Here is an 11939-nt window from a genome sequence, read left to right as displayed (position 1 = left end):
CTCAGAGGAAAGTAAATCGCCATAGACTTAATTAAAATAATGTATTCCAGATCCAGGACAGGGAAAGATGAGACATTTGCCTTCGAGCACGCTAAGAAAGTGGCACCTGGTTGGTGGAGGGAGCGATATCAAACGTCAGCTCCCAGCCTGAAACAAGTGGTGTGGGACGTTCAGGGAGGGCGTTTAGCTTCAGAAAGCAATCTCTGTGCTGGATCCAAACCCCGCGGCTTAGGAAACTGTGGCTCCTAAATGCACCCGTGCTCCCGCTGCTTTCGGAGAGGTTACCCTACCGGATCAAGTGGCAGATGAGGAAATCTAGGACCCCAGCCTGGCGCTCTGCGCCCTTTTTCCTCCCCGCGGTCTCTGGGTTAGTCCGAAATGATGTCTACTGAGGCATGTTAGGAAACGTCGTCGGTCGGAAAATTCCCAGGGAAACTTTTTCTAGGGAATGTGGATTCTAGGGAATGTGGAAGCTGCATCAGCTCCAGCTCTTCCAGCCCAAGTTGCGATCTGAAAGAGGTCGCTAGTGTTTCTCTCGGGAGCAGGGCGAAAGACAGCTCAGAGGAGGATGACTGGATTCCAGGATGGTCCTGTTCTCTCTCCAGGGTTCCACTCTTTCAGGAAGCAGGGCAGTGCCTGAAACCGCGCACCTGTTTCTGAGAGCATTCTCCCTTTTCTTGGCGAGTCCAACGCGGGTGCGCCTTTCAACTGAGCTTACTTCCGTGGGTAGGAGGACTGCCTGATTGCGGACCCTATATCTGGGCTCCACCGCAGAGCCTTTTTTTTTTTTTTTTTTTTTTTTTTTGCCAGCGCCATGAACATAAAATAAACTCCCATTCCTTGTAAAGACTGTCCTCCCCCACCCCTTCTTTTTGGAAAAAAAAAAAAATCACCACAGGTTAAAACTAAAAGGAGTTTATTTGAAGGCATACAAATGCATATTTATTATACACATGTAGGCATTAACAATGTAAATTACACCGCCAGCAGTTGCTGGTTGTTTATTCATTAGATCTTTAGAAAATCTACATTGCCTCCAGACAGCGCCATGATAATGTGAAATACACAAGCAGTTTACATAACCAACTTCTACGCAAAGCTTCCCGCTCCGCCACTCGGAGTCATCAACAGGTCGCGGGCAGGCAGACTGGAAAAAGACCTAAGTTGCTAACAATTACCTAAGATCTAGGGAATTTATGAGGCCTATGGCTCTCTCTGTCCTTTTGGCGAGGACTATAAGACGTGGAGAAAGATGTATGATTCCTCTGATTTACCTCATTTGTGTGTAGCCCAATTTTTATTTGCGATTAAAGAAAATCGGTGAAAAGAGGATAGAGAGATGGAAAGAAAATACTGATATTTTCCTCCAAGCTCTGAATATTCAGGACTGTGGGTTAAAAACTGAACCCAAACTGCTTTCAAGAGTGGAGTGAGAGGTGGGGGTTCTTTACTGCAGGCGCGGGAAGAGAGACTACTCGGGTTAAGAGAAGTGATCACTTAGCCCCATCAAATTGCTATGACTGCTACAAACAAATGGTTATTACTCACTCAAAAAAAAAAAAATCACCTGCTAGATCAGCCTTCTTGAAACCATTAAATACTCTATGGTTCTAAATTTACCTAAAAGTTGGAGAAGAGGAGGGATTTTAATGGCACTGCAGAATTAACAGCTATTTTAAACACATATTTTCATATAAAATATATATTTCCAAAATTCTTTCCCAATAAAAATATTAAATAAAAATAAATACAGGGTGAGTGTGTAGGGGGAATTTGCTTACTAGAGCCACTCCTGTTGGGGTATTGAACGACGTCAGCCACAATTGTAGATATCAAAGTCTCCTAAAACTTGCACCGATCCTACGAAATGTCTGTTTAATGACTTATAGGACTCGTCCCATCCACCTACCGTGACCTATAGCCAAACTGCTGAAATGTGTTGGTGATGTGGTGCGGGACCGGGGGTGAAATATTTGGGCTTTTTGTTTCCTGCTCTTTCTCTTCTTTGCTTTTTTTTTTTTTTTTCCTCTCTCTCTCTCTCTCTTTTGGTTAGGCCGTCTGGATATACTAGGAAATTATTAGGAAATGCCCTGAAAATCCCAGATTGGCTGCGTACCTCCGCGGGAACTAAAACGAGAGAGCGCGCGCACGCAAGAAAGACACATAGATAGACAGACACAGGGAGACTATCGAACAAACCGAGTCAGTCTGGAGGGGAATTGAAAAAGGAACTGCAGCAGGCACGTACAGGGCATGTGTCTATTTCTGAGGCGTCGATAAACCCTCGGGCCCATCTGGTTTCCTAACTGCGATCCACCGACAGTCAGCAAACAGCCCCAGCGCTGCTTAAGCGCGCAAAACAGACTTGGTGTAGAAATGGAGAGGCCAGAGCGCGCCGCGGGAGTTCGCATCTCCACGCAGGGACCCGCGAAGCTGAGCTCCAGTCCCAGGTGAGCCTGGAAAGAGCGGAAGAACTCATTTGCGGTGGAGCTGCGAGCCTCGAAAGGCTCCGCAGGGCCCGCCGACCCCGCCAAGCCCCGCCCCCAGCCTTTCTTAGCTGGGGGAGGCCAGTAAGGATCAGCCGCTTTCTTTCTTTTCTCTCCCTCTTTTTCAAGCCCGCTTTGTGGGTGGCAAGCTCAGCAGGGGATGCATGGACACAAAAAAACACAAAGCCCAAAGAAAGAAAGAGGGAGAGTGAAAGAGAGAAAGAGAGGAGAGAGAGGAGTCATCAAATAGTTTTAACCTTCCCAGGAACACAGCGAGTTATTACATGTGAAGGCTGTTGTGCTCTTCAGCGAAACCTGCTTCTGCCATTAAGAAAACACATACTGCACACGTCCACCCCGGGTAAGCTGTCCTCCCCGGTCAGCCTGAACAAACAAAGCAGAAAGCAGAGTTTTAAGGCTGAAGACCTACAGGTTATCCGGATTCAAAACAAATTAAAGCAGGGGGATGCACCTAAAATAAAAACATTATGAATGCACAAATATTCTTCAATTCAAAAGTCTTCAGTCCCCCTCCCAAATATATTTTATTCAAATTTATGAGTAAGGCACATTTTTAACCTACTGTCCAGGATTATTTTAATATCCTATTGTGATCAATAGTTTTTCCTGGTAATATATTCAAAGAAGGCTGAAACCATTTTCCTACTTACTGGAAGTTTGAAACAGTTTCTGAAGCTAAAAATCTTCTTTTCCCAAATAACATTCTGAGTGGATCCTGAGACACACATACTGATTTTTACAATTTTGAGCAAACAAATAATTCCTCACAAAGAAAATTGATATGAAAAGTAAAGGGTGATTTTTTTCCCCTTCCCTTAAAAAAAAAAAAAAAAAAGAGCCTTTGCTCCACCCTGCTATTAAACAAAACACAATACCTTTTTCTGGGTGGTACTGCACAGAAGTTGATTCAGTTTTGACAATGTTGTTTAGCTATCATTTGCTATTTTGAATGAATGGAAGCAATCCCCCCTTTTACAACATTTGTTTCCTATTATGGAGAGGTGCAGCAGTTGAGGGCAGACATGTGAAAGTGGCTGTTTGATTCTCTTTTTCATCCCCCTGACCCTGCTTTTGTCCTTCCTCACCCTGGGAATGTCACGCCTCGCTACTTCACTTTGAGATGCTCAAGAAAGTGGCTTTGTTATTCCCTTTTAGACATACACGAAATTGTTCTCATTCCCCCCTCTGTAAAAGATACTTCACATCGGGACTCGGTTCACAAGTGCAATGCAATTTGGCTTAGTCCAACCTTTGTTCTGCTTGTACAAATGAGCGAACAGTGCACACATTATACAGTTGATCTACTGCTGTCTTAACCCCAGAGTTAGGGGCTGGGAGAAAAGCAAGTTAATCCCTTCAATACCAAGGTAGCTTTAGCAATATTTCCTCCAATAAAAATGATAGATTCGAATTGCTGCTTCTATTTCACATAATGCAAAGCAAAACTTATGGAGAGGATTTAGCAATGACCACAACAAAAATTCGACCGCCAACCTTTTGCAAACACTTTTTAGACAAATACACTTGTGGACTTGGTAATGCTCGATTTAAAGCTATGCAACTGCTTGTGCAAAAGAAGGGTTTGATTTGGAAACAGATTTTAAAGCTATAAAGTCTCAGAACAAGTCACAGTAAAGCAAACACCAAATGGTATTTAGCAAATCGATTCCAAAGAGAGGGCATTGTGCTTGCAGGGAAAGAGTTGTTTTCACAGGCACTGAAATTGCCTGCTCACTATGAAAGAGGGTTGGCACTTGTTAGGGATGGAGACCATGCAGAACTAGCACCTAATTCTGGCTACTGTTTGTTTTATGCTTGAAATGGAAGGAAAACTGGGCCTTCCAGCAGCTACTTGGGACAGCTTCTTAAAGTGTGCAGGGTGTAGCCAATCCCTTTCCCCTACCCCAAGCAAAACAGACTCAAGTCCAGGTTCCCCAACCATAGCCAAAGACTTTATCCACTTCTGGGTAAGTTCTTCTGTGAGGACTGAGGAAGGAACACCTCTGAAATCAAGTTCCACAATTTGGATGGTAGTCAGTTGAGCAAGAGGTAGAAACTCTTGCCTTTCTTAAAACCCAGCAAGACTAAACTGGGAGGGGGGAACTGATTTTAGGCAATAATCTACTCATCAAAAGTCTCTTTTGAAACTTCCTGTCCTAAGTTAAGGTCCAATGCCACGTAGCCCAGTGAACAACTCATGAAATAGATGGCTCCAAAATTCCAGGGCAGACATTCTTTTCTATTAGTTGGTTAAAGTGCTCCTTGGGCAGCAAGGCATTGGGGCGCTGGCAGGGGTGAGTAGGTAAGGAGTCCTTTCACTGCGGGTTGGCGGTTGGCACCAGAGCGGAAAGTGTGTCCCCTCCCCCGCCTTTCTCCCTTGGGCGGTTTGATTTCCAGCCAGACTCCGTAAGAGTGGCCAGGCGGAGGCTCCAAATTCCCACAAGAGTCGTGGGAGAGTCATGGCGGATAGTTTTCTCCTGACACGCGCCCAGCCAAGTGCCAGGCTCTGGGGCGCGAGAACCCGCGGGTGCTAGCTGTCCGGTGTCCTCCGAGCGGGAGAACCCGCTGAGCCCGGGAGTCCCCCTTGCTCCCGAGATCCAGAACGGTAAAAGCCAGGCAGTGCAGAGCAGGGGCGGGGGGAGGGGGAGGCGGGGGAGGCTCGCGGATTCCGAGGACAAACAACCTCCAAGACACTCAGGACGGCAATTTTTTTTAATTGACCGCTGACAGGCTGAGGGAGTTTGTTTTACTACTGAATACCCCGGGAACAAAATCCTTTTGAAAGGAAAGCTAAGTCGTTTCACGCCACCAAAGTGCAGATTTGGTGAAGAATGACTGATGGGACAAAGCGGCGCGGTGCGTTAGCGCTGGTTCCCAGAGGGAGAGAAGCACTTGGGCAAATGCGGGAGGCGGCCTGGAAGGGTGGGGCGGGGCAGAGGAGACCCGCAAGGCCCTAAAACCCCCAAAACCACCGCGCGCCAGTCCTCAGCCCTCTCTCCCCAGCACATTTCACTGCCAATTTGGTAGAAAAGATGACAAAAGAGGAGATAAGTGAAGCGAAGAGAAGTGAAGGACGGGGATACAGTAAGAGGATGAGGGAGGGAGAGACTGAGACTGGAGGAGCAAGGGGAGGGGGCCCTGGGGAAGAAAGGAGGGGGCAAAGCAAGGCTTAGCAGCAACGCTCCAGGCAGCCGGGAGTTCACTTTCCAAGTGGGGACGGCGGGTATTGTTTTTGGCGCCTAGGAAACCTTCGGAAGCTGCTGGGTACTTTCCCTCCACCTCCTGTCGGTGTTTGGTAAATATTAACAAACCGGGCGCGTTATATTCTGGAGTGTGGATGGAGGGGCTGGCAGAGGCTAAGGACGGTTTTCCTCCCCGGAGCCCCCGCCCCCAAACCTAGCCCCACCCTTCGCGCATACACACACCTGCTTGACAACAGAAGGAATCAAAATCAATATTGTATTTGTCACCCCTCTGTCTCCTTTTTACTCCCTCGGCAGCCCGGGTGCCACTGAAGCGAATTGTGGATTTATGGAGGGAAATTAGCATAAATTATTACGAAATCTGTAGCCGTGTGTGGTCCAGCTTGTGGGAAAAGAGGCTATTGCGAACTCTCCAAGCAGAAAGGTGGTCGATGGTGGGCTCTGCGGAGGCGATGAATGGCTATTGCACGAAAGAAATTTCCATTTGGTTTGCACATGGGTATAATTGACTTATGTGTATTTTATACAGTTTTCCCAACAACTCCCTAAGCCTCCGGGTCGGATGTGCCCCCCCCCTAACTCCCCCCCAGCTTCTGTTTGCCTTGGGTTCTGCACAATAGACTCTGATGCACTTTTCAAGATTTCTGGAAAGTGCTCTTCCCCTCCTCCTCTTTATAATACCAGTCTTAAAATGCTATAAATAGCATGCAAATCCTCCCTCCATCCCCTGGGCTTTGTAGACCTCCAGGAGGAAGGGACATAAAACTTTGTAGCAAAGCACACATTTTTAAATGCGAATCTCACAAATTCTCTCTCCCTTTGCAAGGCAAACTTGTTATATAGGGTTTGATTTACTTAATTAACCCTGGGTATGGGCAATGTGCCTCAACTCCTATTGCTATTGTAGCCAAACTTTGAAGATTCTTCAGATGTGAATTCCTACTTGTATCATGACATGTTCGGAAGTTGGTGGTGACAACTTTCCCGGGGAGATGGACAAAGATTTATTCCAACTTGTTTTTTTCCCCCCAACTCAAACGTTTCCACTCTTAGAATTTAGTTAATCTTCTGTTTACTTTGAGCAATGATTTCGACAGCCATACAATGGTCCTTTGCCAAGCAACAAAATGCTGATTGTTAAAATAAGAAACACTGCTCTCTCCCGGTTCTCTATCCTCAACATGCACCCATAAGAATTAGAAAATAATCTTCCTGGCTGTCTCTGGGAGGACCAAAATCATTTTCTCCTATGCTCACCATCTCCAATCAGCTACCCTGAACATTTTATTTTGTGTTTACATTTCAATTAATGTTTAAATTAAAAACATGTTTAAATTTCAATTCTGGTACAGGTTTGCTAGAAGGATCCTAAACAATCCTCAGGGGCTTCCATGCTGGTATTTTTTCACCCCAAGGGTACTTCTGCCTTGTTTACAGGAACTCTAGTTTTGTACCTGGAAGCAAGCTGTAGGCTGAAGCAAGACATGGACCAGCAGCTTTCCATTTTAGGTAACACAAGCTTCTCCACTATCCCCACTCTGTCCCTTAGGCTTCCCACCTCTTTGGACTCCCAAGCTCCTCCTGCACCAGGACCCTGAGGGCTGTGCCAAAAACAAACAAACAAACAAATCCAAACCTTAAAACCACACCTCATTTGGAGCTGAAGCACGTGCAGCTCAGGTGAGTAGGACTGCCTTCAGTCCAAGCTCCGCAGAGGTTCCATCCAAGTCCAACTGGTTTAATCTTCAGAGATGGGCAATACATTTATCTGCCAGCTTGAGCATACCCCCAGAGACAGGTCAATGCCCCCCACCTCCACCTCCTAGCACCCACCTCCTTCTCCTAGTTATTTTTTTCCGAATTAAGAAGGTGTCATTATTCTTTTCTTCAAGCACTTCTGTTAATATTGAAAAACGTGCGCTTGCATCTCAAGCAAGGCAGCTCAGACGAGAGAGCCATTTCAATATTAATGAAATTGTTTAATCTCCTAAATTCATCGTGTTTAAGTTACGTTTTGGTGAGTTATTGACCACCCCAGAAAACTGTGGTTAATGAAGTTGGGTGTGTGTGCATGTGCGCCCACGCTGGAAGATCTTTTTTTATACTAACCTCAAACAACTCCACTAACAATGCTCTAATATCACTTAAAGTGTTGAAACTTTGCACCCAGAACCCCACACCACCACCTCCTGGGGAGGGGGGAAAACCCTCTCACATTTCTGGTGTTTGAAGATGACTCTGTAGGCTGTAGGGATTGTATTTTAAGCAACACTGTAAAATGATTCTTTTTTTTTTTTAACCATAAAGGTTGGAGGGTGTGCAGAAATGAGTGGGAACTCCTAGAGTCTACTCATAGACTGCATGCATGCAGGCAGGCAGACCAACTCACTATATATTTCATAGCAATTTGATGATGATGATGACAATGACAATGATGATAATGATAATAATGATTCATTTAACCCTCCCAAGGCAAATCCAAACCAAAAGAAGTCTGCTACCCACACTAGGCAGTGACCTGAGGCACAGCCTCCTAATACACACAACAGTCTGTCTCTCTCTCTCTCTCTTTTACACCACACACACACACACACACACACACACACACACACACGGAAAACTTGCTGGTTCTTTGCAAGTCTTAGAAAGTACTGTTGATTTAATAGGACTGCAAGTAGCTTTGCTGGGCTTTCTAAACCCTCAATTATTCCTATGTTAATTTTTAAAAAGTGTGTGTGTGTGTGTGTGTGTGTGTGTGTGTGTGTGTGTGTTGGGGGAGTTCCAACTGTAAAATGTAAACTTACAAACTTCCAAGAAACCCTGTAGTTCCTCTGGTGATAAAGTGTATCAAACAAATTTGGGCCCTCCCCAGGTCCACACACTGTGGACACTCCTCTGACCCAAATGCCTCTGAGCCTCTCTCCTGTGTCCATCCAAATTGCTGGAAGACTTTTAAAGCAAAGACCTTGTCTCTTTGCCCAGATATATCATCTGTTTAAAAACAAAATTGATCAATGCCTTTAGATTCATAGATTCAAAATGGGCTCTTATGCGGGGCTGTCCGATTACATTTTGCATTTTAAACCCCACCACTTTCTAAAAGCTACACACCCAACTGTGCAGAACTGAAGCAGCAGCTTAGGAAGGTCAAATCAAACTTCGACCTGCCTCTTGAAGGACTGGGGGGGAATGTTTTCATTATAATAACCCACGCAACCTACCCCGGGTGCCCAGCGAAGGAAAAAGGTCGACTTAGAGCAAAGCCATGCCTGAAGTTAGCTAACAATACAAACCCCATACAATGCAGAGGAAATAGAATACCCCAGCCAAGCAATTTCCATGTCAAACATCATCTGCGCCGCAGCTCCATCTGTGAACGTGAGTGGTCGCCTGGCTCCCTGCTCCGCGGCCGCTGCCTCTTCATACCTTCACACCGCGCACACCGCCAGCGCGTCCGGCTCCCCACCAGTGGCCGCGGCTCTTCCCCCTCTCCCAGTCCTGAGCTGGAAGTGATTTCTATTGGCCAAGGTGTCCATGTAAATAGGTGTGAAAGAAACCAGGGCTGGTCAGGCTCTCCCGTCTCGCTCAGTCCCCTCCCTCTGCAGCCCCCGCTCCCCCTCCTCTTCCTCCTCCTCCCAAGGCGATTGTCATATGATAGCTAAGAAGTGGCACATTAATGAAGCGCCGCTACAGGGGTCTTTTCTGCTCCTGTCACCGCTTAAAACTATCAGATGGTTCGAGGGAGGACATGGAGGCAGCTACCTAGTTTAGCGGAGCCGTAGAGCCCACAGCAGCGCCCTCCGGAGCCTCGAGAACGCCCCTGCCAACGTCGGCGCCCAGACTCGGCAACCGCGCTCCGTCACCCGCAGGAAGCACGGCCCGGAGCGCCGCGGACACGGTGGCGCGGGGTGCTGCAGGGCTGAGCCCAAGAGCCCAGGTTCGAGTAGAGTTCAACCCAAATCAGGTTGCTGCGCTTAGGCTGCGTGCCGGGAGGGACGCTGCGACAAGCGGCGCAATTCCGGATGCGGACGCGCAACTTGAAGCAACTTTAAGGTGAGCAGCTCTCCGTTGCATCCCTGATCCTGTCTTTACTCCAGGTCCCACTTACTTTCTTGCTACCCTTTCGCCACTTGCCGGCTTCCCCTCCCGCGGTCTCTGGTTGGGTCCAGTTCGGTGCGCTGTCCTGGCTCTAGGTCCCACTACTTTCCTGCTACCCTCGCATCACTAGCCGGCTTTCCCTCCTGCGACCCCTGGCCAGGTCCAGCCGAGTGCGCAAAGTTGCTAGCGAAAAAGTGCGATCGCAGGCGGATCCAGGGGTGCAGCCTCTACCCGCCTCCCCGAAGCCTGTTACTCTGCCTGGGACCTCGCGGAACCTGTGCATCCAAGCTACTCCTCCCCTCCATTTCCTTCCCTTTCCCCAGATCCGAGTAGTCCGTCGGCCCGCGCGGACCCAGACCAAGAAGAGGGCGAACGAGAAGATGCCTCGGCCAGGTCGCAACACGTACAGCGACCAGAAACCGCCCTACTCCTACATCTCCCTGACCGCCATGGCCATTCAGAGCTCGCCAGAGAAGATGCTACCGCTGAGCGAGATCTACAAGTTCATCATGGACCGCTTCCCCTACTACAGGGAGAACACGCAGCGCTGGCAGAACAGCCTGCGCCACAACCTTTCCTTCAACGACTGCTTCATTAAGATCCCTCGGCGGCCGGATCAGCCTGGCAAAGGCAGCTTCTGGGCCCTGCACCCTAGCTGCGGGGACATGTTCGAGAACGGCAGCTTTCTGCGGCGCCGCAAGCGCTTCAAAGTGCTCAAGTCCGACCACCTGGCGCCCACCAAGCCGGCCGACGCGGCTCAGTACCTGCAGCAGCAGGCCAAGCTGCGGCTCAGCGCGCTCGCTGCCTCCGGCACACACCTGCCGCAGATGCCCGCTGCCGCTTACAACCTGGGCGGCGTGGCGCAGCCCTCAGGCTTCAAGCACCCCTTCGCCATCGAGAACATCATCGCGCGGGAATACAAGATGCCTGGGGGACTGGCCTTCTCCGCCATGCAGCCGGTGCCCGCTGCCTACCCGCTCCCCAATCAGTTGACTACCATGGGCAGCTCTCTGGGCACTGGCTGGCCACACGTGTACGGCTCTGCGGGTATGATCGACTCGACAACCCCCATCTCCATGACGAGTGGCGACTACAGCGCCTACGGAGTGCCTCTGAAGCCACTGTGCCATGCAGCGGGCCAGACGCTGCCGGCCATCCCCGTGCCCATCAAACCCACGCCGGCCGCGGTGCCTGCGCTGCCCGCCCTGCCTGCGCCCATTCCCACATTGCTGTCGAACTCGCCGCCCTCGCTCAGCCCCACTTCCTCGCAAACAGCCACCAGCCAAAGTAGCCCCGCCACCCCTAGCGAAACGCTTACCAGCCCGGCCTCCGCCTTGCATTCGGTGGCGGTTCACTGACCCGCGGAAGCCGGCATCCACTTCGTTCCCCTCCCCATCAACTCACACCTTCCCCAGCTCCCAGTCCTACCCTCTCCGACCTAGGACCACTATTCTATCTGGTCCATTTCACCTTGGCCAACCCTCTCTCTCTCTCTCTCTCTCTTTCTCTTTCCCAAGAGAACTTTGTTTTGGACCCGGGAGACAAAACACAAACTTGCGGGAAGGCGTGTGGGAGTCGTCTTCGCCCCTACACCAGGGGAAAGCGGAGACTTCCTGAGCCCAGCCGCTCCCTCCAAGGCCCCCCATCCCATTTAACTGGCAGGGGAAAACCTGCCGTCCGCCTTCGCGGAGAAAAGAGCGTCTTTCCCTGGGTTCCAATCCGCTGAGCACCGGACTCTAGACGCAAGATTAAGACTAGAGAAACAGCCTCGGAGATTTTCTGGAACAGAAACCCCTCGGAGGGCTGCAGCCGCACAGTGGAGGGCCAGATCTCCTGAGGTCTTGGAAATCCTCTGCGCAAAGGAGCCACTAATCTTCCTACCCTATTCACCTCCGCCCACCAGGCTTCGAATGGGAGGAACACAGCTTCTCTGGGCTGCAGCCCTGCCTCCCGGCTTCTGCGGAGATGGGTTTTGTTTTGTTTTGAGTTCTGCTTCTTGCCAGAGGCTCCGGGCGCTGGGAGTTAAGAGAGAGGCTGCTAAGTTGATAAAGGGACGCTTGTCCTTAACACAAGCAAAATAAAAATAAAAGTATTGTATTGTTTACAAAGCTCCCGGTAAAATGTAAACAGT

General features: G+C 49.2%; 1 protein-coding gene across 1 annotated transcript; it reads left to right on the top strand.

The window, feature by feature from the left end:
* Positions 1–9711: 9711 nt before the first annotated feature.
* FOXB1 (forkhead box B1) lies at positions 9712–11166 on the top strand (the record flags this gene model as incomplete). Its single annotated transcript, XM_081292363.1, has 2 exons — positions 9712–9763; positions 10132–11166. Exon 2 carries the CDS (start codon positions 10189–10191, stop codon positions 11164–11166), a length of 978 nt encoding a protein of 325 aa, XP_081148489.1. The 5' UTR covers positions 9712–9763; positions 10132–10188.
* Positions 11167–11939: the final 773 nt, after the last annotated feature.

This window comes from Spermophilus citellus, assembly GCF_964194105.1.
Source record: "Spermophilus citellus genome assembly, chromosome: 4".
Classification (NCBI taxonomy): domain Eukaryota; kingdom Metazoa; phylum Chordata; class Mammalia; order Rodentia; family Sciuridae; genus Spermophilus; species Spermophilus citellus.
Note: the sequence above shows the minus strand (reverse complement) of the source record. Positions and strands in the feature narration are given on the sequence as shown.